The following is a 26,607-nucleotide window of genomic DNA, read 5'->3' as shown; positions in this document are numbered from 1 at the left end:
GACCCTAGTCTCTCATCTTAATGAAATAGCCTTGTACACCTCCCTGGGCTCCTTTTTTACCACCACCATCCCCATCCAGCAACAGTGAACAATTTCTAGTTTCTCAAACATATCATTCTATTTCATACATCCATGTAAGTGTACATTCTGCTCTCTCTGACTTAATCATTTTATTTTTATTTTTTTTTATTGATTTCAGAGAGGAAGGGAAAGGGAGAGATAGAAACATCAATGATGAGAGAGAATCATGGATCAGCTGCCTCCTGCACGCCCCCTACTGGGGATCGAGTCCACAACCCAGAATTGAACCTGGAACCTTTCAGTTTGCAGGCTGATGCTCTATCCACTGAGTCAAACCGGCTAGGGCTTTTTATTTTATTTTTTTAAAAATATATTTTATTATTTTAGAGAGGAAGTAAGAGGGATAGATAGAAACATCAATGATGAGAGCGAATCATTGATTGGCGGCCTCCTGCACGCCCCCTACTGGGGATCAAGCCCGAAACCCAGGCATGTGCCCTTGGCCGGAATCAAACCTGGGACCCTTCAGTTTGCAGGCCGACGCTCTATCCATTGAGCCAAACCAGCTAGGGTGACTTGATCATTTCTTTATCCTGGAAATCTCCTATTCCTGAAACCAAAATCCTAGGCTGCATCATCACCTCCTCCTTTGGATTTGTCCCTCACAACCCCAGGCAGAATAGGTCACTTGCCCCCTATCCTTCTGTCACTGTTTATACCACTATTATAGCACTACGTTGTAGTTATTTGTTTAAATGTCTATCTCCCCTACTAGTCTATGAGCTCTTTAAAGGCAGTTACTTTGTCTCTGGAGGAGTGATGCATCTCTTGTAAGATGACTAAATTGAAGGACAACATTCCTTAGACTATAATTCTAATATGTTACTGAAAGAGGAAAAAAGGAGGATCATTGCTTTATGTTTATATTTTTCTATTACTAGCAAGGATTTCAACCAAATCTTTAGCACCTGGACATGCATTAATTTACCAGAATAGTGAACATTTTAGAAGAACAAAGAGCCAAAGTTGTGAGATTCACTGGAAACTTAAAGAAGGAAGGAGACACACACGAAAAACAAGTATCTCCACTTAAAATAGTTTTGTCCAGGTTCAGCTCCTTTTGAAGTAAAATCTGTGTCTATTGCCCTTTACAAAGTTGCTCAGGCCTGGAAATAGCATCATCAACTCATTCATTTCAGAGGGCCCACCAGATATCAGATTTACCCAGGTGGTGTCCTAGGCTGAGGGTGAAACAAGCAACTATACACTGAGTGGCCAGATTATTATGATCTCTGAACGCATAATAATCTGGCCACGCCGAAACTGGTTTGGCTCAGTGATAGAGCATCGGCCTGCGGACTGAAAGGTCCCGGGTTCGTTTCCTGTCAAGAGCACAGACCTTGGCTGCGGGCACATCCCCAGTGGGAGGTGTGCAGGGGGCAGCTGATCGATGTTTCTAACTCTCTATCCCTCTCCCTTCCTCTCTATAAAAAAATCAATAAAATATATATATTTTAAAAAATAATAATAATCTGGACACTCATTGTATATCCTATATAATAAAAGGCTAATATGCAAATTGTCCCCTCGACCAGGAGTTCGACCAGCAGGCAGGCCGGCCAACCGCCCATGTCCCCTCCCCCGGGTCAGGCTGGCCGGACCCCACCCATGCACAAATTCATGCACCGGGCCTCTAATATATATGTGTACTGAGTGGCCAGATTATTGTTCATTCAGAGATCATAATAATCTGGCCACTCAGTGTAATTTAATTGTGTACAGTTGAGGCCACAGAGATGGGAGGGATTAATTCTGCCTAGAGTGGGTACAAAAAGGAAAGGGTCCAGGAAGATGACATTTGAACCAGACCTTGCTGAGTGAGCTTGCTTTTGCCTGGTGAAAATTGGGGACAGGGAGAGAGTGAACAGTGCAATCCACTAGATGAAAATCTATAGGTGCCTAGGAATGAGTCCTTCTGGTTCAAAATTTCCTCCTCTTTTACACACTCTCTTCACAATCTTCTTTCCTTTTCTTGGGGAAAACTGGGACAGATGATACTGTTTTCCTTCCTGGAAGAGTCCAGAGTTGACAGGTAATTAATTAGCCAATTATTTATTAAGTTATTTATAGACAATAAGTCAATTGATTAAATGGGATCCGAAGCTCTGCATGCCTCTGAGAACTCTGAGGTAGGGGTGGGGAGAGCAGGTGAGTCAGGTAGGGAAGTGGTCCTGAGCCACCCTGGGGAAATTGGGCCCATAAGAGAAAAAGAAATGATCCTGTATTTGCCCTACCCCCTTTTGTCATCTCCCCTACTCCCTGTCCCTTATCTTTGTTTTTCTTGTTTCTCATAGTCTAAGCCTTTCTGCCTCTCCTTTTCCTAAAGACTGGAAATTCCTTGTTCTCAACGGAAGGGAGTAGGAGGGGTGTGGGGGGTGGTACGAGTGGGAGGGAAGCGCAGAACAGACATCTCAGCAGCTCTGGCTGCCTGGCCTCTGGCGGAGTTTGACAAGTCAATGGTTTTTTTTTAACGTGCATATTTTTAAATCCACACCTAGGGGCTCACACACAAACCTAGAGAGACAGAGACACGGATACACAAGTAGGTGTAAAGAAACACATAAATACACAACCTCAGGTACAGACACACAAACTGGCAAAAGCACCTTAAATTTGCTTAGGATTTTACAATTTACAAAGTTTTTCTACACGTCTTCTCATTTGATCCTCAAGACAACCCTGAGAAACAAAGATACATCGCTCAAGAGTTTCACTCTCACACCCAGGTTCGCACCCAGACAGACCCCTTCAGAGTCCCCTAAGGGAGGGGGCAGTCCTGGTCCGCGGATTTTTCTCTCCTCCTTCCTCAGCGGCCGAGTACCCGCCCCGGGACCGGAGAGTGGAACCGGCTCCTCTTTCCTGGGGCGCCCAGCTGGTAACTGCCCTTCGCTTCACACCCTACTCCGCCCTCTTCCCGGGTCCTGCGTCTCCCACCGGATCCGGGGGCTCAGCGCCACCCCAAGAGGGCAGGTGGGAGGGGGCGCCTCCAGCAGAGGCTGCGTGGGCGGAGGATGTGCGTCACGGGGAGCGTGGGCAGCGGGAAGGAGGAGGCACGTGGAACCCGCGGCCAGTGGCTGGCAGCCCAGACTCCAAAATAAGAGGAGTGGGGGAGGGGCACCCACACATCAGAGGGGTTGGGGTGTGCCCCTCCAGTCGCGGGATGGGAGATGGGACTCAGCTCGGGCCTGTCATCCCCCCCACCCACTGTGTTTGGGGCTTAATGGGATGGAGAAAAGAATCTTAGCTACCGAAACCCTCCCCATCCCACTGATGCACCCCTCCTCTCTTGCCCCCAGCGGAGGCCAAGGTTCTCTGGCCAGGCCCGAATGTCGAACCAGCCTGCCGCCCACGCCGCCCGCGCCCTGCCGGGCCACTCAGAAGTGCGGAATGGTGGGGCGGGGCTGAGGTTTCGGACTTGGGGGAACTTTGCCTCTGGCTAGTCTATTTGCATCCCGCTTCCCCCCTTCTGCTCCCCCCGCTTCATTTCCTCGGGGCCTAGAGCCGCAGGGCCAGGCGCTGAGAGTCCCCGCCTGTCCATCTGCCCCCCCCTCCCCCAGCCGTGGGCGGGAGTGTAATGGGAACCAGATGGGGCTAGGAGACATAAAGTGGGGGAGGGGTGGTGGGTTGTGAAGGGGGGGGGGGGGTAGGCTCCTGGTAGGGAGCCACGTGGTTCTCTCCTGGCCGCCTGTCCATCTTCACCTAGCCTCTCCGAGGCAGTCCCCGGATAAGACGTCCCCATATCCCAGAATGGTTGTCCTCCATATCCCAGCCCTGCCACACAGACTTCCCCAGGAGTAGGTTCCCATCCTCAGCAAACAGGGTGCGACGAGTGGGGAAAGGCGGGGTACTCCTCCCATCCCGGCCTGACCTGTGCGCTAACAAAACCCGGCGCGTCCAATAAACGCGTCTGAGTGGTAGCTTTTCCACAACCCGCCCATGCCTGCTCCCCAAACTTCAGCACGGACTGGAGGCCGGGATGGCGGAGGCCCGAGCTTCCCAGCGGCCTCTTCCAAGCACTCCTTTTGGGGTTGGAGAGGAGCGCTGAGGTACCTGAGGGGTTCCTGCAGGGCCCCGCGCTCACAGACCTGCCCTAAACGTGAGCCACATGCACACCCAGAGGCGGGCACTCTGAGAAGCCGCCAACTTTCTCGGCTCCCGGCTACCAGTCACACGTCCGCCGCCACGAGGCCTGCGTGCGGGCAGCGGGCTCCGCGGAGCTGTTCGGGCGCCCGGCGCGCCTCCCGGCGTCTTTGGGGACCTGCGCGCGGTAGTGAAACTCGGCTCTCCGCACGGAGGGTAGGGGTGGCGGGGAAAGAGGAATGTCGCCGGCTGGGCGCTCACGTGGGTACGTGGGCGCGGAGAGGGTTGGCAGTGCATCCGGCGTGGGCGGCAGGGAGCGACCTCGCCCCGCCCTCTGGGTCCCCAAGCCCGCCTTCCCCTCCCTGGCCTCGGTCACCCCAGTCCCCACTTTGGCGCCTGGGCTTTGAGTCTACGCCCCCGCCTCCAGCTCCACACCCCGTCCCGTCCCCCCCCCCCCCCCCCCCCAAGTCTCCGCCTCTCTCAGTCTCTCCACCGCGGCGTCTTCACCGCGGGCCCTGAAGCCCGGGCGCCCGCCCCCCGCCCCCGGCCTCCGCCCCCGGCTCTACCCACGCCCTCCGCCCGCCCGGCAGCCAGCGCCGCGCCGGGCCTCGCTCCCCGTGCGTCCTGCGGGGGCGGAGGCGCGGAGAGGCGGCGAGCGCAGCCGGGGAGGGGGGTGGGGGGCAGAGGCACAGACTGAGTCGCGGAGGCTCGGAGAGGAGACGTGGAGGGAGGGACGCAGCCCGGACAGCGGCGGACACGGCCTCCCAAGCCGGGAACATCGCAGCGCGCATCAGGCGCCGGGCGCCGGACGCCGAGAGGGGCAGCCCTTGGTGGTCTCCGGCCGTCCATGCACAGAGCGCCCTCCCCCGCCACCGAGCAGCCGCCGGGCGGAGGGGACAGCGCCCGCCGGACCGCGCAGCCCAGACTCAAGTTAGTGGGCAAAGGGAAGCGGCAGGGAGTGGGGATGGGTGGAGCTGGACTCTGGAAAGGGGTCTGGAGGGCGGAGATCTGGGGGGGGGGGGGGTCGAGGGAAGAGAGATAAGGGTTGGGGGGTGGAGACTGATGGAATTAGGGGGGCCCTGGGATCTGATGAATCTGGATATGAAAGAATATATTCAAACTCTCCATCCCACCTTCTACTTTGTGGGCATGACCTGGCTTGTGAGCCCCCTGCAAAGAATGTGGGGGGCCCCCAAGCTCCAGCTGGCAACAATGCGGCGGGAGTGGGGGTGTTGAGGGGGTCGCTCAGCTGGCTCGGTCTGTCCTTGGCACGGGGCGGGAGGACCCGGGGTCGGGGTCGGGAGAAGTCTAGAGGGCATCAACTAGGCAGTGGAGAAGCAGGGGATGTCTTAGGGGTCCCGTTTCTGTACCTCTAATTACAATGTGGGGAGAAGAGTTTCCAGCATGCAACCCCTCCCTCAAGAGGCCTTGAGCCGCTCCGCCTCTCCACTTGAGATGTGGGTGGAAAATGAGGGAGAGGGTAGGCGGGAGCCCCTAGGCAATTTTCGCCCACAGACGCTACCACTGTGGGAGTGTGTGTGGGCGGAACGGGCCCAGAGCAGAACAATTGAGGCGTTCCTCTCCTCCCTGCGGCTGAGTTGAAGGGAAAGGCCTACCTACTGAGCAGGTGTGGAAGGTCACTGCTGGGAGAGGGATCGCCTGGGGGTGCTGGGCAGTCTGGAGGAAAGCGACCATCCTGAGGGCAGAGAGCAAGAGTGTGCTAAGAATGCCTAAATGGTAGGGAAGGTCGGGTAGCAGAGCAGGGGTGCACCTGGCTCACAGAGTGGGAAAGGGCATGGGAGGGGCCACACCTCCCTCTCAGCCATAGGCAGGATGCCACCAGAGAGTGAAGCCTGCCAGCAGTGGTCCCAGGTGTCCACTATTGGCAGCAAGGGGCCATCCTAGATTCACCTCCGTGCAGGATGTCTCCTTGAGTAATGGTGAGACTGCTAGTGCTTAGGGTGGAAGGTAGGGACCGTGTTCCGGAAGAGAGGTATGTCTAGGCATCCCAGGATGTGCTAGCTGGCGTCGTCGCTCAAGGTCTCCATGTCCCAGACCAGAAAGGCAAAAGCTGAGGATGAGGATGAGGATGAGTCTAAGAGCCTTTGACTTCTGCAGAGTCTGAGCTGGCTTTGGTACTTCTGGCTTGTCTAGGATGGCACTGACATGTCTATACTTCCGAGCAGTGCCTGATTCTCATGGTCTGTGCCCAGGCCTGGGTACTGGTCAGGGAGAGCGTTCAAAAGCGAGAGAGGAAGAGACGCAGGCAGGAGTGAGAGGACAATTGTGAGTGTGGGTTGGCACCAAGTGGGGGGACTTGCGCTGACTGTCCCCCTCTTTCTCTTGTGTGCCTCCTTCTCAGGCCTAGTGCCCGAGCCATGGCACTGCCTCGGACACTAGGGGAGCTGCAGCTGTACCGGGTCCTGCAGCGCGCCAACCTCCTTTCCTACTATGAGACCTTCATCCAGCAGGGAGGGGACGACGTGCAACAACTGTGCGAAGCGGGTGAGGAGGAGTTCCTGGAGATCATGGCACTTGTGGGCATGGCCACCAAGCCTCTCCATGTCCGACGCCTGCAGAAGGCACTGAGAGAGTGGGCCACCAATCCAGGGCTCTTCAGCCAGCCGGTGCCTGCTGTGCCCGTCTCCAGCATTCCGCTTTTCAAGATCTCTGAGACTGCGGGCACCCGGAAAGGGAGCATGAGCAACGGTCATGGCAGCCCCGGGGAAAAGGCTGGCAGTGCTCGAAGTTTTAGCCCCAAGAGTCCCCTTGAACTTGGAGAGAAGCTGTCACCAGTGCCTGGGGGACCTGGGGCAGGAGATGCCCGAATTTGGCCAGGCCGGAGCACTCCAGAGTCTGATGTTGGGGCGGGAGGAGAAGAGGAGGCTGGTTCACCCCCCTTTTCTCCACCTGCGGGGGGAGGAGTCCCTGAGGGAATAGGGGCTGGAGGTTTGGCAGCCCCTGGGGCTGGAGGTGCTCCTGATAGACTGGAGCCAGAGATGGTACGCATGGTGGTGGAGAGTGTGGAGAGGATCTTCCGGAGCTTCCCGAGGGGGGATGCTGGGGAGGTGACATCCTTGCTAAAGCTGAACAAGAAGCTGGCACGGAGCGTGGGGCACATCTTTGAGATGGATGATAATGACAGCCAGAAGGAGGAGGAGATCCGCAAATACAGCATCATCTATGGCCGCTTTGACTCTAAGCGCCGGGAGGGCAAGCAGCTTAGCCTGCATGAGGTGAGGACCCCAGTCTCCCGAGATTGCTCTTGGCTCCCAGGCCTCCGCCTGCTCACCCCTGGGAATCCTCACATTCCTCAAGTCTGTTTCATTGCCCTTTGACCAAGACTCCAGGCCCCGATCCCCTCTCCTCCATCCCAATTCCAGCTCCTGCAGTGCTTCCCTCCTCAACTGAGGGGAAAACAGAGGCACAGGTGAGAGGCCAGCTGTCCAACTTCATGCCACTCATGTCCCCACAGGAGTGGAAGAGGCCTTGGATATTCCTAGGGATCTGTGGGTGCTGACCTCTGTCTTCTTCCCTCGGGAAACTCTTGGATAATGTCAAAACTCAAGCAAGAATCTGATGGGTGGGCCTCATTTGTCTGATGACGAAGGGATGTGAGGATGTCTGGGCGAGACAATGGGGAGTCGGGATTCTGACTGCTCTGGTGATCCTCTCCACAGCTGACCATCAATGAGGCTGCTGCCCAGTTCTGCATGAGGGACAACTCGCTCTTATTGCGGAGGGTGGAACTCTTCTCCTTATCACGCCAAGTGGCCCGAGAGAGCACCTACCTGTCCTCCTTGAAGGGTTCCAGGTGAGACCCCTTCTCCAGGTTCTTCCTAGATTAGAATTCTGCCAGGGAGCTGGGTCACGTCCTAACCTCCATCGAGGTGCCTCCAGGCCTGCTTGCCACCAACCTGCATGTCCTGCCTTGACGAAGTCCACTTGTGTGAGGTCTGACCCCTCCCATCCATCTCAGGTCCCCTCTAACCCCCAAAACAGTAGTGCCTGAGCTGGGGACTCTTGCTCAGCCAGCTTCTTCCCAGGATTTTGAAAAAATGCATGCCCCTCACCAGACTCTGTGCCCAGCCCATCATGTGTCCCTCCCCAGCCTCACCCTCCTTATTCCTCCATCTTTACAGGCTCCACCCTGAAGAACTGGGAGGCCCACCGCTGAAGAAGCTGAAACAGGAGGTAGATTTGCCCGGGTGCATGTAGGGGGTTAGAACAGTCTTTCCCTAAAACCTCCTTTGCCAGATCCTCATTTCCCCATTTGGGGCATACGCAGGTTGGAGAGCAAAGTCACTCTGAAATCCAGCAGCCTCCCCCAGGCCCTGAATCCTATGCACCCCCATACCGCCCCAGCCTGGAAGAAGACAGCGCCAGCCTGTCCGGGGAGAGTCTGGATGGACACTTGCAGGGTGAGTGTACATCGGAGCACTTCTCTCCTCTGGGCGGGGCGGGGAGGGGAAGGTGTGGCGGGAGAGAGCCAGGAGGCAACTGCCTGGGACAGGGTTGGGAGGCCTGGCTGGATGGGGGCACAAGGGCCTAGATCTATGGGTTTGGCTCTGTGGTTGAGGGTGGGGGTTCTGTTGACTGTAGTCCCTTACCTGACCAGTGCCCATGCCCACAGCTGTGGGGTCATGCCCAAGGCTGACGCCGCCCCCTGCTGACCTGCCGCTGGCATTGCCAGCCCATGGGCTGTGGAGCCGCCACATCCTGCAGCAGACACTGATGGATGAGGGGCTGCGGCTAGCCCGCCTCGTCTCCCATGACCGCGTGGGCCGCCTCAGCCCCTGTGTGCCTGCAAAGCCGCCTCTCGCAGGTGAGGCAGCCAGCAGTGCTGTCCCCGAGCACCCCCGCCGCCACCCAGGCCCCCTTAGCAATCCTGGGGCCCTGGGGCCAGGTGGGAGGAAGAGGGTACAGTGGCCAGAGAGGGCAGCAAGTAGGAGGGTCGGGCTCCAGCCAACAGGCCTTGGGTTAAGAAGAGGGGGACCCTGCAGGACTGTTCCTACTGGGGAGGGTCTGACCCTAACAGAGACCTGTGAAAGGGGGTTGGGGTGAGCAGGGAGACAATGGGAGATGAAGGGGAGCAGGAGGAGGGTCACCAGGAAGGAAAGCTTGGAGAGAACTTCCACCAGGGTAGGAGGGTGGAGCACACTAGCTTTTGGGTTGGGGCTGCCCAGCCTGAAAGTGGAAGAGCCTAAAGGTGGGGGGATGCTTTGTGTTTGGATGGGGGGAGGGGACTAGGCCAGCAAAGGGCCAGGCAGCGGCTGGGCTGGGAGTGACGCAGCAGACAAAGCCACCAACCCTAGCTTGGTATTTTTAAACTGTGTGTGGGTGGGAAGTGGGGGCAGGGACTGGAAGGGGGGCTTTTCTTGGAGGAGGAGCTGGGAGCCTGGCTTCCTGTGCCCCCTCCCCCACACTTGGCTTCTAAGAAACTTGGGGGGCATGGGTGGGTGGGCAGGGCCTGGGAGGGGGCCAGAGATGAGTGGGGGCGGCAGAGCCTCGGAAGGGGGAGGGGGAGAGGTCAGAGCCAAGCCACCCCCACAGCTCCTGACAGAACCAGAAATTCCAGCAGAGCAGAGGCGGGAGAGACAGAGAAAGAGAGACATACATACAGAGACAGAGAGCTACACACAGCCAGAAAGAGGAGGGGGCACACACACTAGGATATGGAGCCCTCCATACACACACGGTGGGCAGGAGTCAGTGACGCAGTCCATCAGGCTCCTCTTTGCAGCCTTCTCTAGCCCTGCCTCTCTTCAACCGCCTCTCTCTTCAGTGCCCACCCCCAGTCTCCTAACCTACCCCTTCTCCCTGCAGAGTTCGAGGAAGGGCTCCTGGACCGATGCCCTGCCCCAGGACCCCATCCAGCTCTGGTGGAAGGTCGCAGAAGCAGCGTGAAAGTGGAGGCTGAGGCCAGCCGGCAGTGAGGGATGGACTGGTACCCTCTCACCTAGGCCCGGGGATTTCTGGCTCCCACACATCCCTACACTCTCCATCCCTGGTCTCTAGTCACAACTCTGGATCCTTCCGCTGCCCTTCTCCTGCCTCCCCACTTGCTCCATGGGCATAAAACTATGGGGCTTCAAGCAATAACGAGCAGGGGCCTGGCAAGAGGACACAAAGAGGGCGCGTTCTGCCCCTCACCCTTGCCCACAGCGCGGGGGCAAGGACTCTGCCTCCAGGGCATCTGGGGTTCTCCCCTCACGCAACACACTCCCATTCTCTCTTGTTTGAACCGGTGGTGTGAGCAGTCAGTCGGACTCAGTTTGGATATGGGGGAAAGGGGAAGTTCCCTGGGAAGGTCCAGCAGCTAAAAATGGAAACGTTTCCCCCCGGAAATGGGGGCCGGAGAACACTGGACCTGCTCTTCCTCCCCTCTGCTCCCCCATTTTTGTGCTTCTAGTTTGTTTCTTTAATTTAACAAGTGCTGCAGTTCACCCACTCATGCCCATCTTTTCCCCCAAGTCCCAGCAGTTCTTTTCCTCCTGCCCTGCCCTCTCTGGGGGTGGGGTGGGGGGGTGGATGTGGGGTCCCCTTCATCAGCCCCCACGGGAGGCCTGGGTTGGACTCAGTGTCTCCCGCAGCTGGGGGCTGGACCACAGCATCTGTCTGAGCAGTTAGAGCGTTTTTCTTTTCAGATCGTGTACAGTAGATTATTTATTTTGTTATTTTGGAATAAAATTTATTTTATGGCTTATGATCTATGGCCCCCAAGAGGGAGAAAGGGTAGTACGGGAGTGGAGGAAAACTGGCGGTGGCTGGGGAAGTAGAAAAGAAGCAGCGGGGAGGGTCCCTAATACATGGAGAGGACCACACACCTGGGCCGGGCCCCAGACGCACCCCTGCCTTGGGCAGCACTGGCAGTGTGGAGTCACAGAAGCTAAGCCGTATGCGATGTCACAGCCACGTAGACCTACCCGAGCACAGTCATACTCGAAGCTGAGTGTGTCTGGGTTAGCGTGTATCAGGCTAGCACACTCACCAGAGTCTTTCGTGCAGTGTCTCACACTTCAAAAACTGTGTTGTCACAGGTAAAATCAGATCATGTCCTATGTGTGGCTATACGACTAATGTGTGTGACATCTATATGTTAATGTGTCTCAAGTACACACACACACACACACACACACAGCTATACACCAAGATACTCAGCCCTGCACTTCTGCACCATTTTCTATACAACCGAAAGCCCCCATCTGTCAGGGATCTGGAGCTGTCTGGGATCTGTTTTTTAATCTGGACAAAACCCACATCAGTAGCCAAACGTACAGGCCCCTCTTGTCCTCCCACCCAGGGTTTCCTGAACTGCTTCCTCATTCCCCCAGGGCTGGGACCCAGCCCATCCCCTCCCACATCCCCAGCCTCTAGTGCAAGTGTGTGCACATGTCTGCTTTTTTCTACATGTGCGTCCTGGGTCCTGGCTGGGAGTGGGAGAAGGAGCCCTCCGTGCCCTAACCTGTGCTCTTGCTCAGCCCCCTCCGTGCTCAGCCCCGTCGCAGGGAGAGCTGTGTGTTCTGCGTGTGCAGGCATGCAGGGGCGTGTCTCACTTTGAAACCTGAATTTCTCCCCCAGCTCGGGCGGGGAGAGGGCGGGGGTGAGTGTGTGGTAGGAGGGAAGGAGTGGATAGGCTCCACCCGCAGTGCCTTCTCCTGGCGAAGTCTTCCTCCTCACCAGGGAGTAGGTGGGGCTAGGGGACACGCTCCCCATCTGTTGCTTAGCAGGAGCTTGGGCAGGTGTCCAGAGCAGGTCCATCAGGGTAGAAAAGCTGTCTCAGCTCCCCCTCCAGCTGGGATCACCAACTGGGGTTGGCCCTTAGGTCCATGTGGGACATTGAGATCCCAGACTGCCCGTAGGGGTTGGGCTGCAGGAGAGGCTGGGCTCCCAGAGGCCCTCCCCCCGATTCTCCTTGCCCCTCCAGGAGAAGCTTGGTGAGGTCCTGCTCAGTGGGCGGCAGCAAGGGCGGGAACATGTCTTCACCAGCCCTGCCGGGAGGGAGGAGAGAAGCAGTAGGATAGGCATGGCGCCCACTCCTCTAGCCCACACTCAGTCGCCACCCCCAGGCTGCCACTCACCAGGTACGCTGAGAGAACCCCCCCACTGGCTGGCTCAAGCTGTTATCTGTCATGGTCACATCTGTGCAGAGCAGGGGCTCGGGGCTGGACATGGCATGCTCCTGAGGCTGGCACAGCAGCAGGCTCCTGCTGGGACCAGAAAAGTGAATGAAATGGTGGTGGGTGGGGAGTGACGTGGGAGTGAATGGGGCATATGGGATCAGGATGGGGAATGTCACTCACTGAGGGTGAGATTGGTCAAAGGGCAGGCTCATCTGGTTCAGGTTGGGGGACATCTGCAGGTGAGGTCTGGAAGTGGGAAGAAGGGTACAGTCAGAGAAAAGAGGGCTGAGCAAGAGCTGGGTGTTACAAAGTCAAGACCACTGAATAATTTTCTATTCCTTATCCTGACTAGAGCAAGCCATCTCTACAATGTGAGATCAGTCTTTCCACCCATAACGTGTGTGTTGGGGCCTGGGAGAAGGGGGAGATGGGGACTGCATTAGCTAATTTCTGATGTTTATTTGGACTCTGAACTTTGGTGGTTCTGTTTCCCCCACCTCAACTCCTGGGAGGGAGATGTTATGTCTTGACTAAGAGTTAATAAGTTCCCGAGTGTTACCTGGGGAATAAAAATGTCTAGGTCACTTCAAGGCCAAAACAGATGAATAAATAAAAATCAAGATAGCAGATAAGTGACTGTGGATTCCAGGGGCAGAAGAGAGAATACTAATCCTTACATATATAGCCCTTGCTATAAGCCAAGTACTTTGCTCAGCAGTACACATGTTATGAACTCATTTAGCTTTTACAATAATCCTATGAGGAAGGTATTATTCTCCATTTTACAGATGAGACACCACAGTTAAGTAACTTGCCTAAAGTCAGTTAAATAGCAGAGCTGGAATCCAAACCCAGGGAAATCTGGGTCTTAACCACTGAGCCTCAATGGAGTGAACAGAAGAGACAAAGAAAGCTTTTTGCTGCCCCCTTCTCCCAGGAGAGCCTCTCCTAACATTTGAATGTCCATCCCCTTTGCAGCTGGGTATCCCCACCCCATCCCTAAGAGGTTCTTCACTTACTCTGGGAAAGCTGACAACACATTGACTGATTCTTCCTGGGAGAGGACTTGATATGAAGGGATAGGGTGAGAGTGTGATGGGTACACCTGGGGCCTGAGGAAAGAAAGCAGAATCCCCTTATGCCAGCTCTTCTTCTGGACACCCCCAGCCCCTGCCTCGGGATGAGGAACCCCTTTCATGGGAAGGAAAATTCCATCCTTCAGTCCCCAGCTCCGGCTCTCCCAGCTGCCCATGAGAGAGCCTGCCTGCACAGACCACTTCTATTCCCATCTCTCATGCTCCTTACACCATATCTGGGCTGAGCTGCATGTTCATGGAGTCAGGGGCCATTCTAAGATCATAAGTGGACAGCATAGTAGACATATGGGCCTCTGGAGTGGGAAGTGGCTGGTCCCTGGAGGAGGGAAGGAGATACCTGTAACTGACAAATTGTTGATGCCGCCACCCCTTCCTGCAAGCAAGCACCAGGCCTTACCCATCATCCTCACCACCACACTCACCTTTCCACAGTCATCTTGATGGTAGCTGGGACGTAACCCCTGCCATCCTTACCTATCTGTTCATCTGTTGGGAGAAAGGAGAGCTATGGAGTGCTCCAGGGTTAGGCTGGAGAGGAGGTGGGAAAGGTGGATATGGCTGATGGGCAAGTGGGAGAAGTGGAGCTACAAAAATGGGGCGAGAAGTCAGGGATGACACACAATGGGCAGGGCGGGGGCCACTGGAACCAGGGAGGAGGTGGGCAACAGGAAGGGGGGTCAGAACTGCCAGCTCCAGCTCACGCTTGTAATGGCTCCGGAAAGCCTCATCCTTGGGTTTCTTGGGGTAGAGGTTTTTGAGCTGAGCAAGGTCCCGGATCCGGTCCCCCAGTGAACGGATAGACAAGTCTTTGGCAGAGAATGGCTGGATGTTCTCTATCTGCGGGGAACCTACAATAGGAATGAGACCCTGAGCCACTCCGTCCAGATTTTCTTCCCCCCCCCTTTTTTTTAATATATATTTTTTATTGTTTAAAGATTTTCTTCCCCTTTTCCAGCCCCCACACAGAACTCAATCTACCAAGGCAAGGAGGAGAGGACCTCCGGTGGGGTCCTAGGGAGGGGGGCCCACCAGTGTCTATCCCCAAAAAAGCTCACAGTGAGAAAGTGGAAGTTTTGACCATAGAAGGAAGAAGAAAAGTTGGAACTAAAGAAGAACTTTCTGAAGATCAGAATGGGCATAAGGAAGCTAAAACATTTCCTTCTCAGAAGAAATCGCAGAGGGCACAGGCACAGACAGGACTGGCTGGAGTGACCTCACCATCCTGGCCCCGGATGACGTGGGCAATGGTGATGCCGCCAATCTCTGAGTCACTGAAGCGAAGAAGGAACGTTCCATCAGGCTCATTGAGAAGAAGGCTGGTGACATACTGTTTGCTGATGAAGCCAATGATCAGCCTGGCCAGGATGAAGGAGAGGATGGGGGTGGAGGTACTGGATGTGAAGAGGGAGCTGGAGATACAGCTGCTCAGACCACCTGGGGCAGAGACTCACCGATCGGACCAGTAGCTCTTGAGACAGCGTTTGGTGAGGTCCAGGACACCATCGAACCACTGCCAAAAGGTGAAGCCACGACCCAGCAGGATCTCCTGTGGGGGAGGGAGGAGCTGGTGTGAGCTCATGAAAGGGCCAGAGCCGGAGCCTGGTTAGGGCAAGTATGGGCTGTGCGTGCCCACATGACAGAGTCACAGGGCTGAGGGACCAAACTGGACCTGAGACCCATCAATGATAACGGCCAATACTCACGTTCACTATGTGCTAGCCATTATTCTAAGCCCTTACCTTAAATTAATTTATCTGATCTTTACAAGGTTATGGAGGTAGGTCTTACCGCTATCCCATCTTAGAAATAAAGAATGGAAGCCCAGAAAGGTCAAACAACTTGTCCAGGTCCACATAGCTGGTGAACTCCCACCTTTGCCCAGGAAGTCTGGGCTGGAGCTCCTCATAACCACTATGGTCCACCCGTCCCTAATGAAGCCTGGTGGAGTCCAGAGAAGGCGGCTGCCTGCTGGGTGTGAGTGTCTGGCTCCCTTTGCTAACACATCCTCTGGTCATGTGGGCTTTTCTTTCTTCCTTTTTTTTTTTCTAAGTGAGCAGAACATGACTGCATTTACCCTGCTGGTGGCCAACCAAAACACCCAGATTTCTTTTCCCCCCTGTTCTTGAAACAGACCCAGTTCTGGGCCATCTTATTTTGGAGGGAATAAAATATAGTAGCTAAGAGCAAGAGTCAGAAATATGGGGTTTCATCCCAGCTATGCCACTCACCTGCGGGATGAGGCCTTAGACACACTATTTAACCCCTCTGAGCAATAGGTTCCTGGTCTATAAAATGATGATGATAATAGTACGTACCTCAAAGGGATGTTGGAAGGATTAAGTGAGATAGATATGTAAAGTGCTAAGCACAGTGCCTGGCAGATAGCAAGTTGTCAGTACATGGTTGCTGATACTACTGCATGTCCCTGTGGGATTTCGTCCTGGTTTTTGCAGTAGGAATTGTTTCCCTCTGGGTCAAAGTTATTTTGAGCTGTGTTTACACACAGTCTGGGTGAGTCATACAAGTCACTGGTAAAAAAGGAAGACGGGGCGGGGGGTCCCTAATCCAAACCCTGAGGGAAGCCAGAAAACGCATCCTCTGGGCTGATGGGATTTCCTGCCATGGCAAGGCCTTCCTGATGGACGTGAAAGGGCATGGTGAAGACCCCAGCAGTCAGCCCCTGGGCAGAGGTTGGGGGTACCCTGAAGAGATGAAGAGCCTGGGGGTGGGATGTCCGAAGGACAGGGCAATGACCTTGTTGAACTGTGACCAGGACACAGAGCGATGCTGGAAGGTCTCTATGCTGAGGCTGTTGTCATTGAAGATCTTCTGGGCCAAGAAGAGGAAGTGCTCTGGGAGTAGCCCCTGGTTGGTTCCCACCTCAGCCATGAACTTGAGGTTCAGAGTTTCGCACATCTTCTCCCATGGCACCCGCTCAGCCACCACAAAGGGCACACGGTCCTGGGTGAAGGGGAAAGGAGAGGGTGCCTCAGGCGACCACCCTCATTCTTACTCAAGAGGGGCCTTCATTCTTCCCACCTCCCCAAGGCTGCCCCTCCCAGGTGTCCCCCTGAGCTCAATCACAAAGATGGTGCTTTTCCAACCGTTTAGGGTGCTGTAGCATGATATAGTTAAGACCGGTATGAAGAGAGGTCAGAAGTGCATGAGAAGTTAAGATCACTCCCATGTGAACATGCCTGCTAACCCACCTGCCTGTACCCCATCCTCATGTTAGACCCCCCTTTCCCCCCACCCCCTCAGTCTCTCCTCACCATCTCAGAGAAGGCATTGTCCCACAGGATGGTGGCTTTGGCATTGTTGTCTTGGTTGCCGTGGACGATGACCACCAGGGGCAGAGACAGAGCCTAAGGGGGTGAGGAGAGGGGGTTCTTCATACTGGGGCAAGGGGCTTCCTTAGAGAGCTGGTTCTGAGGAGGAAGCTTTGGACTCACATAACATCGTTAAAAGATCATGGCATGTTTTCAAATGCCTTCTAAAGCTCAATTAGGGCCTTACTATAGAGAAGGGATTGTGAGCCAGTGCCATGGGGCAGACCTCCAGGTTTCCAATGCCAACTCCAACACTTAGGAGCTGTGTGACTTGGGCAAATTGCTCCATCTCTCTGTCTCATGTCCTCATCTGTAAAACGAGGCTCGTGATACCACCCTCCTCATAATGTTATTGTGAGCACCGTGTGTGTCACTTAAAACAGTGACCTGGTCTATTAACGGTGCTCGTTGCTACTACACTGTTATTCCATGCTATGTGCACTCCGTGTTCTTGCTCCTCCCCGTGCATCCTGGAATGAGGGACAAACTCAGAGGGTATGAGGCAATCACGAAGGTATGGGGATTGAGGGCCCCGGTGTGTAGCATGGCGGGGCCCTAGGGTACCAGACTGGGCAGGGCTGGGGCCTTGGTTCACCTGGAGCTGGATGGGAAGTTTGTTGGGGCCAAGTAAGAAGCTGGTAGAAAAAAGCACAGCACACTTCTCCTCAGTGACTGATTCGGTGCCCTTCCGCTCACACCGCTTGATTTTTTTCAGAAGCTGCAGGATGGGGTGAGGGAGAGCAGGAGTGAGGACAGAAACTCCTGGGCCCCCAACACCCTCTCCAAGGAGAGTCCCATAGTCTAAGGACGCCCCTTCCCCTCCCCCCCCCCCGCCCCCAGCACACACACACTGCTTCCTGAAGCCCTCACCAGGTTCTTGAACAAGGCGGAGCAGCAGTTCCCAGAACCAATGTTCTCGAAGGGCACAGTGTTGTTGGTGATCTCCCCAGAGCTTTCTCTGCCAGGGGAGGTCAGGGAGTGAGTGGGCTGGACCAGGTGTGGAGAGGAGCTTGAGTCCACGGGGGGAACGGTGTGGACTTCTGGCTCCACATCTCCATTTCCCTGCCTGGGTTCTTCAGTGAGGCATCCCGTCTAGGCCAAATCACGATGCCTCCCCCACCCTATTCCAACACTGATTCGACCCTCCCCTTCTGCCTTGATCGTTCATCCCATGGCCCTCCCTCCCTCCTGAAGGTGCCAGTCCCCCAAGCTCCTCTGGCCTTCTCCAACCCCGGCTTACACTCCAGCCCCAGGCCCCTGGGGGTTGCTCAGCTCCCTCGCCTGCTTCTCAGTCACCATGTCGGCCCGGACCAGCGGAAACTTGGCAGAGTTCCCCAGGAACCGTAGACCCAGCAGGAATCGAACTCCAGCCTGAAACTTGGTCTGAGTTTTCAGAACCTGAGGGGGCTGCTTCTCCACAAGGAAGGAGCTGGGAGGAGGGAGGACAATGGGGTGTTAGCAGCAGGGGTCCCTCCCCGGGAGCCCTCCCCACAACTCTAACCCTCTTTCTTCCTTGGGTCTGCTCTAGGCCAGGCTGGGGCTCACAGGGCATACCTGGTGACGAGGGTTCGCAGGACTTCATCCAGCCGGTTAATCAGCGCTGCCCGGGTCTTGGGCTCAAGCTCCCCACCAGCTGCCCCCACCTCCTGCTGCAGCTGGGAATAAATGTCCACCAGGCTCTCACACCTGGGGGCAGGACAGTGGTCAGGGGGCACAGGATTCAGGCTACCTGCTCTGGCCGAGAAGCCCTGCCCTTAAGCCCAGGAAGAAAGCAGAATAATGTGTGTGGAGGGGTGGGATGGACCGTGGGTGTGGCTGCCAGCACCTGGGCTGAAAGGGCTCTGGGTGGGAGCTTCCTGTGGAAACCCAGCTGCCTCTTCCCCGGGGCTCTGATACCCGGATCAGCTGCCAGCATGTATGGTGCTTTTGCACAAGTTAAAAGATGCTCTACCCAATAGGCCAAATAGAAAAAGAATTCCCATTCCTCTGGGCATGGGGCTTGAAGAGAAAAGTGTGGGTTGGAAGAACTCCCACTTGTGCCCTTTTGGCCTGGCGTCCTTGTGCAGACAGCAGGGTGCATAGCTCTGCGGGACTGGTTTCTCTGAGTCTTGGCCCACTGCAAGGCCCTCTTGCCTGGCTTTCTCTCTCACACACCTGTGGGTCCGCCAGCAGAAACAGCAGGTGCCTGCCGACCCCCAGCCCTTCCCCTTCCCGTCAGCCCTGCCCCAACCTCTCCTGTAGTTGGGTCAGGTTCTCATCAAAGGGTGCGCCATTCCCTGCCAGCTGCTGCTGCCGTTTCCAAATCTGGATCCTCTTCAGCACCAGGGCCTGGGCAGCCTCCAGCTCCCCAACAGTCTCCTGCAGCAACGTGGCCAGGGCCTGCGGGCACGAAGGGCCTGAGCCAGGACTACACACAGCTCCTCACCCAGCTCCTGAGGAAAGGGCTACCTTTCTCCCTCTCTGGCATTCTCTTACCCCACCTCAGTCTGCCTTTCTAGGGTCTAATCTCCATCACATCAAGGATCTGAGATCCCTCAAAGATTGCACTTTGAGCTCAAGCTCCCCCTCTCAGTCCATTACTCACCTCACTTGGCCCAGTCCCACTGGCAGAAGTTTCTATCAAGCTGTGCAGAGACACTGAGGGTAGGGGCAGAAATCAGGGGGACAGGACGATTTGAGGTTCAGTCACAGTTACGGTCTAAGAGGAAATCACTCCCACACACTCCCCCAAGCCCTCTGAGGGCTCCAGGCCCAGGTTCCCACCTTGGCCAGCCTCAGCCTCCTGCTTCAGGGCTTCTCGGAGGAGGCAGGTTTCCCCCACTCGGTGCCGCAGCCTCTGCAGGGCTGTGTTAAACTTGAGTTCCTCCTGCTTCCAGTGGAAGGACATTGGCAGGTGGCGGAACTGCACAGGAGGGACAGATGTCAGCCACTGTAACACTCTGCCCTAGCTGGTGTGACTCAGTGGTTACAGCATCAGCCTATGCACTGAAGGGTCGAGGGTTCAATTCCCGGTCAAGGGCAGGTACCTGGGCTGCAGGTGTGCGTGTGGGAGGCAACTAATGGATGTGTCTTTTTCACATTTATGTCTCTCTCTTTCTTCCTCCCTCCCTCCTCCTACTTTCTCTAAAAGTTAATGGAAAAAATATCCTCAGTGAGGATTAACACACACACACACACACACACACACACACACACACAGAACTGTAACACTCTGCCCATTCCTCTCTACCCAGCCTCCACTCCGTAAAGGGGTGCCTGTTGCCATGCTCTGCAGAAAAGAGAGACCACTTCCCTTGTCTCCCCTTTGACAGCGCTTCCCGACCTTTTGGAATCTCCCAAAGATAAGACCTCTCTCCTTGCTCCTTGTTCTCCTCCCAGGCCTCACTACCCCCATCCCTCATCTGAAGTTTCCCTGAGCTAGGCTTGGGGTTCACTCTGATCCTAGTAGCCTCCTTTAGTCATCCCGGGCCTAGAACACTGAGCCTTGCCTGAAGTTCAAATTCCTTCTAGTTTCTCATGGTTTAAGCCAATGTTCCAGGGAATTGAGTTGGGGTGGGAGATGGGGTGTCACAATACCTGCTCCATAACAGCTTTTTTCTCCCCTTGGAGTATTTGTCTGAAAATGGCCACCAGCTTCAGGGGGTCCCTCTGATATATGCTCTACAGAAATGAAGGGTGGTAGACAGAGTTAGCCTGGCTCTTACCCATGTTAGTCTCCCCTTCTAATCCCCACCTCAATTCACACACACACACACACACACACACACACACACACACACACTGAAAGGCAACACAGCTGTAGACTCCAGAAGTTTTCCTGCATTTGCATGCTTTTAAAATCGAATTTGCATGCTAGCTAACGGCTAACCGTAGGAACACCAATTTGTTTCCAGTGTCCAACCAATTTTCTTACAGCAGCCAGTGCTCACCCCAGCTCCACCCCAGCCCCACTCCAGCCTTGTCCCCGCCCCCTGCTGCCCCCACCTCCAGGGTGCTGATATGCTGCAAGATGGCGCTCCCCTCCCCCTGCTTTCTGGCGGAGGCCTGAAGCTGCTGGACAGTGGCGGAAAGTAGGGTGCTGGCCTTGTTGCAGCAGAAGGCATCTGAGCCGACCAGGAACTCCCTGTGGGAAGATCAGGATGAGGAGGCCTTGAGTCAGGGCTTCATCGGCTCTACTGACCCTCCACCCCACAGCAAACAGCTCAGTGGCTCCTTCCTCTATTATTCTCTCCATCCAAGCCCTCTGCAGCCCTCATCATGCCTTGTTCCCCAATCTTCCGGCTGTGATAGGAAGTGCCCTTGCCCCAGCCCTGACCTCCCTCCTCTTTGGTCCAGCCTCCTAAAGGGTAGGGGATTCCACGTGTCAACATGCATAGTCTGGCTAATGCGACACAGACTCCCTGCTAAATCTGGGTTCCCACACATCAAATAATGGGTCCCAAGTCCTGAAATGGTGCAGAGAACAGCTAATTAAAGGGAAAGTGGGTGAGGAAGGACCCGGGGGACTAACATGGGGGCAGCAGGGACTCACCAGGGCTGTTTCTCCAACCAGTCACCCAGCAGATGCCGCAGGTGTTGGGGAAAGTCGACGTAGAGCCGCTGCAGTTTTTCTGGGGGTATCTGGGAAACCAACCCCCACAGAGACATGATCTGGGGTTTGGAGGGCATCTGGAGGAAAGGAACAGGCCACTCTGAGACGTGCCCAAGGAAGGTGACCTATGTCCTGGGTCAGCCAGGGACCTCCTGGAGATAGCTCTCCCAGAGATCACCCCACCGTCACTCACAGCCAGACCACCTCAAAGCAGGGACACTTTTGGTCAGTGTGTGAGACAAGGTGAACCCTTCAAGGGCAGACACAGGGTGATGGAGCTGTAGGCAGAGGAGTGGGGAGACAGGAGAGATCGGGCATTAGGGAAAGCTCTCTGAGAGGAGGCAGAGGACTTAGGTTGCAGCTCTAGACCTGGCTCTGGTTCTGTGGGCAAGGAACCTCCTCTCCGTGGGCCTCAATCTTCTCATCTATAACATATGATGCTTGGATAGGGGCAGGACTTTCCAAACTCTTTAAAGGAATACTTTAAATATTTGTAATCCGAATTATATAACAGGTATAAAATCAGAGTTTTTTGGGTTAATCCTCACCTGAGGACATTTTTCCCCCATTGATTTTTAGAGAGTGAAAGGGAGAGAAAGAGACAGAGAGAGAGAAACATCGATGTGAGAGAGACACATCAATTGGTAGCCTTTGCCTTCACACACGCCCTGACTAGGGCCAGGGATGAGGTACATGCCCTTGACCAGAATCGAACTCGAGACCCTCAGTCTGCAGGCCAACGCTCGTTCTGCTGAGCCAAACCAGCTAGGGCAAAATCGGAGTTTTGAAAGCAAGTGTGGTAGGCCTGGAACTCTACTGCTTCTTTCTGCCTCTCCCCACCTCCTGACCCCAAATATGACTCTGAGAAACCCCTCAAAATTCCAGGGTTCCATGAGATAATTTGAAAACTAGCCAGCTAGATAATGAAGAAGAGGATGGTGGAGCAATAATAGCTATCATTTATTAAGCACTCACTATATATGAGGCATTGCCTGTTATCTCATTAGAACCTCACAACAACTTTTTAAATATATAATTATCTCCTTTCATAGATGAAGAACCCATTCTCTTATATGCATACTAGAGGCCCAGTGCACAAAATTGTGCACTCGGGGGGCGGGGATGAGGGGGTCTCTCAGCTCAGCGTGTGCCCTCTTGCAGTCCAGGAGCCCTTGGGGGTGTCTGACTGAAGGCTTAGGCTTACTCCCCGGGGAGCGGGAGTAACATCATTAGCGTTGCTTTGGAGGTGGGAGAGACTCCCGTCACCGCCACTGCACTCGCCAGCTGTGAGCCCGGCTTCTGGCTGAGCAGTGCTCCCCTTGTGGGAGCACACTGACCACCAGGGGGGCAGCTCCCAAGTTGAGTGTCTGCCCCCTGGTGGTCAGTGCATGTCATAGCAAGCGGTTGTTTTGCCCATTCGGTCGATTTGCATATTAGCCTTTTATTATATAGGATATGCATAGCCCATGGACCGACAATAGTGTGGGGAAGGCCTGGGGAGGGGGGAGGAGCATGGTTGAGGGGGTCAATGGGCAGAAAAAAAGGGGGACATCTGTAATACTTTCAACAATAAAGATACTTTTAAAAAGAAAGAAACCAAGTCTCAAGGAGGTTCTCTAACTGTCCAAGACCCTCAGCAAGCACATTTGGAATCAGTATTTGAATCCAAGTGGGGATTAACTATCACACTGTACTATTAGGATCCCTTCCAGATCCAAATCCCATCATCCCGAGGAGCAGGGCTGAGGGAGGAAGGTTGAAGAAGGGGAGATGGAGCAAAGAGGAAAGTAGAGGGAACTCAAGAAGAAGGTGGGAGAATGGAGAAAAGTGGGGTTGATAAGCCTGGAATAAAGCATTTAAAAGAGTGGGAGTGGATGCTAGGAGGTTGGTTAGAAGGCCAAGGACAGAGAAGAAAAGAGAGGAAAGGAGGAGATGGGAGAAGCAGGGGAGATGTTTATGGCTCCTTTTCTGAGTGGGGTGCAGGGTAGGGTAAGTATACCAGTAGTTTCCCAGGGGTCTCTCAGTTCATGTTTTTGAAATGTTCTTCTTCTCCTAGAGAGGAGGGAGAAGAAGGGGATGGAAACTCCCTGGGTCTCCCCCAGCTCAATAACCCCAAATCTTCCTGTTGCACTTTTAGCCTCTCCCTTCTCCCAGGACTCCCAGAGAGAGAGCAGAGCAGCCTCTTCTCTGAAGATTCCTGCTTCAAGACCCTCCCCCAACCCCAGTCCTCCTCCCCCTCCAGCTCTTTTTCCCCCAAAAGTATAATCCTCTTGCCCTCCTGTCCCCCTCCTCTCTTTTCTCCCCCAAGCAGAATCCTGCACCCCAGACCCCCCCCCCCCCCCCCCGCTTGCTCAGGGTCCTCCAATAGGCCCTTCTCTAGCCACCCTTTGGGGTGGGGTACATTTTGGTCTGTTTCAAATTCAAGGGAAGACTCTATTCCTTCTCTCTTCCTCTCATGTTTCTCATGGAGCTAAGACTTTGACCCTCTACCCCTACCCTATTGAGAAGTGAGGCGATTCCTAAGTCATGGACCAGCCTCCTGGCCTGGTCCTGGCTTCAAATCTCCTCCCCTACTCCGTCCTCAGACATCAGGAGGCCACACTTTCCCCCACTCAGACCCAAGAACAAGGCTGGGTCCATTGGCTAGTCAGCAGGGGAGCGCCACCTGTTTAAAGCCCCCTAAAGGCTGTCAGGGACCCAGGAGCCACGGCCTGAAGGGGTGGGGCCAATGTTCCCTTCCAAACCCAGAAGGAAAACCCGATGTCCAGGATTCTCATCGCCTGCTTCGAGGCCTACATCTGTCCTCCTCAACCCCTACATTCCCTGGTCCTCTGACGGCCCCAGACCACAGGATCAAAAGTCAAAAGAGCTGCTCCGAGTTGCCCAATGTGTGTATGTGGCGGTGGGGGCGGGGAGGGGGGAGGGAGGCGGAGCCAGCTCAGCACGAGGAAGGTTAACCCTGCGTCGCCGGGAAATCTCGGCGTCTACAGCGGCCAAGCGTGGAGCAGTTTTGAGGGGGAAATTCCCCCTGGTCTGGGGCACCATGAGGTCTACATCTAGGGCTCGCTCATCCCCCAGTTCCCGAACAGGAACCTTCATTGGGAAAAAGGATAGGGGTTTGTCAAGGGCCCACTAGCATCCCCCTTCCAGGGAGGGGCAGCTACTTCCCCCCACACGCAGCGGGCAGGGGACACCACCTTGCCCTCCTTCCCCAGACTTTACTACAGTTCCTGGTGGTGGTGGTGGGGGTGGGGGTGGTGGTGGTGGGGGTGGGGTGGAAAAAGTGTCCCAGGCGGGGAGGTGGGAGTGCTGGGCCTGTGCCCACTCCAGATTCATCTGAGTTTCGAAACTGCCAAAACCCAGTACCACCGGCGACCAACACCAACTGGAGCAGTTTCCTGGGGACCAGCCACCCGGCCAAGGGGAGGCTCCTCAGATGCCCCGGGCTCACCCCCCACCCGCCACTCACACACACTGGAAGTCAGGGGCCCCCCACCCTCCCATCCTCGGAGGCATCCCCTCACCTTGGCAACCTCTCTGCTGTCTTCTCCCTCGCTCGGCGGGCACTGCAAGGCCATGGGTCTGTAGCTCTGTCCAGCGAGTTCAGAGCTGGCTCTGCTAGCACCCGCCCTCCACCACCACCACCACCAAAAAGAACACACACACACACACACACACACACACACACACACACACTCCTCTCCCCCTCGTCCTTCCTCCTCAGTGTAAGCAGTGGCTGCCCCAGCCTGCTGTTTCCGGCTTCTCTGTCTACCCAGGTCCCTCCCTGGAGCTCTGACGACACAGAGAAGAGAAAGTAGGCTGGAGGAGGAAGAGGAAGAAAGTGGGTGAGTGTGTGTACCTCCTGTGCCAAGTGGGGGGAAACAGGACTGGGGCTTGGGGCCCTTGGGCCTGGCTGGAGGGGAGACTGATCCCCACTTACTCTGTTCCCTCAAAAGTGATCAACTTTTCTCAAGAAAGTCACCTAGTATCAAGCAGAGACATGCCGCCCCAAACTGCCTCTCCCATACTCAGACTTTCACAAGGGACTCCAGCGTTGGGGCTCACGAGGGTCGGGGCTCCCCGGCGCCTCTGGAAAAGCAAGTCCCTCTGGGTTCTGCACTCCCTCCAGCGGAGGACCCTGAAGAGCAGCTGGGGAGCTTGGCGCTGGAAGGAACGCCTAGGTCCCCCTCCCTTTTTGGCAGGGAACGCCTTAGAGGTCGCGTGACCACTGATGGGAGCGAGGGAGGGGGGAGGGGGGGACCCCCAAGGTCAGAATTCTGGAAAACTCCAGAGTGCCTCCGACTGCCCCCTCCTCACAGGGTGCTACTCGTCAGCCCCTGGTGGGAGTGGGCGTGGGCGTGGGCTGGAGTTGGTGCCTGCAGATTCCCAAGGGACAAGTTGGAATACGAATCTGCTGTGCAGCCTTGTGAAGTTCCTGTTTCTGGAGTAAACACCGAGACACACCCAGAAGCAAACACACATGAGCAACTCCCTGGCCACAGACCACACACACATGCTTACACACATGCAGGCAGGTTCACAGACATGTCAGCGCTCAGAGCCACATACAGCCACAGGACACACATACGCAAGGCTTGCTCAGCTTCTGAGTCATCATCATAAGTAATGGGTAATTTCTGCAGCTTTTGCTGGAGGAGGAGCTGGAGGGGGTCAAGAGACCTAGAGAGGCCTTCACGCCCCCAAACCTGAGAGACAGTGGTACGTGGAAAGGATGGTCCCTGGGGGATCCCAGAGGTGGGAGGAAGTTTCTACTCCCGCTGCCCCCACCCCTTCCTAAACAGGGCAGGGCTGAGGGGCCAAAGCTAGGCCTATGCTGCCCTCTGGTGTCTGAACTGATACCTAGACTTCAGCTCCATGTGGATGGGCATGAGTGTTCAAGAACTCAGAATGTGTGGGCTCCGCCAGGCAACAGAGGGTGGCCGTTAAGAACTGGGACTCTTTCCCTGGCTGGTATGGCTCAGTGGATAGAGCGTCCGCCTGTGGACTGAAGGGTCCCCAGGTTCGATTCTGGTCAAGGGCACATGCCGGGGTTGCCGGCTTGATCGCCAGTAGGGGGCGTGCAGGAAGCAGCAGCCGACCAATGATTCTCTCTCATCGTTGATGTTTCTATCTTTCTCCCTCTCCCTTGCTCTCTGAAACCAATAATAATAATGGGACTCTGGAAACAGGCTGCTTGGGTTCAGATCTTCCCAACACTGTTAAATGCACAACTCTGGGCCATTTACTCTTTGTGCTTCAGTTTTGTCATCTGTAAAATGGAACAGATAATACTCTTAACTCATGAG

General features: G+C 55.3%; 2 protein-coding genes across 6 annotated transcripts; one reads left to right on the top strand and one right to left on the bottom strand.

The window, feature by feature from the left end:
* Positions 1-4,706: 4,706 nt before the first annotated feature.
* NAB2 (NGFI-A binding protein 2) lies at positions 4,707-10,870 on the top strand. 2 transcript variants are annotated; one of them, XM_054718943.1, is made up of 7 exons: positions 4,707-5,091; positions 6,524-7,397; positions 7,842-7,975; positions 8,304-8,355; positions 8,450-8,582; positions 8,795-8,986; positions 9,988-10,870. In XM_054718943.1, exons 1-7 carry the CDS (start codon positions 5,009-5,011, stop codon positions 10,095-10,097), a joined length of 1,578 nt encoding a protein of 525 aa, XP_054574918.1. In that variant the 5' UTR covers positions 4,707-5,008; the 3' UTR covers positions 10,098-10,870. The 2 variants fall into 2 exon arrangements, with proteins under 2 accessions (XP_054574918.1, XP_054574919.1); XM_054718944.1 differs by lacking the exon at positions 8,795-8,986.
* On the bottom strand, positions 10,810-25,093 carry STAT6 (signal transducer and activator of transcription 6). 4 transcript variants are annotated; one of them, XM_054718941.1, is made up of 23 exons: positions 24,826-24,874; positions 23,301-23,353; positions 21,242-21,378; positions 20,695-20,833; positions 20,287-20,370; positions 19,474-19,612; positions 19,295-19,347; positions 18,941-19,089; positions 18,265-18,396; positions 17,951-18,139; positions 17,581-17,668; positions 17,306-17,428; positions 16,654-16,746; positions 16,136-16,342; positions 14,833-14,927; positions 14,600-14,736; positions 14,083-14,229; positions 13,804-13,867; positions 13,590-13,697; positions 13,304-13,396; positions 12,465-12,530; positions 12,243-12,371; positions 10,810-12,152 (listed from the first exon to the last, which is right to left on the bottom strand). In XM_054718941.1, the coding sequence occupies exons 3-23, from the start codon at positions 21,376-21,378 to the stop codon at positions 11,963-11,965; spliced, it is 2,562 nt and encodes an 853-aa protein (XP_054574916.1). In that variant the 5' UTR covers positions 23,301-23,353; positions 24,826-24,874; the 3' UTR covers positions 10,810-11,962. The 4 variants fall into 4 exon arrangements, with proteins under 4 accessions (XP_054574916.1, XP_028012100.2, XP_008146898.2 ...); XM_028156299.2 differs by lacking the exon at positions 23,301-23,353 and having other exon boundaries at positions 24,826-25,089; XM_008148676.3 differs by lacking the exon at positions 23,301-23,353 and having other exon boundaries at positions 12,243-12,368; positions 24,826-25,088.
* Between the last annotated feature and the right edge of the window lie 1,514 nt (positions 25,094-26,607).

The sequence above is a fragment of the Eptesicus fuscus genome, chromosome 7 (genome assembly GCF_027574615.1).
Source record: "Eptesicus fuscus isolate TK198812 chromosome 7, DD_ASM_mEF_20220401, whole genome shotgun sequence".
Lineage (NCBI taxonomy): Eukaryota > Metazoa > Chordata > Mammalia > Chiroptera > Vespertilionidae > Eptesicus > Eptesicus fuscus.
The sequence above is the reverse complement of the archived record's forward strand: the minus strand, read 5'-3'. Positions and strand labels throughout refer to the sequence as shown.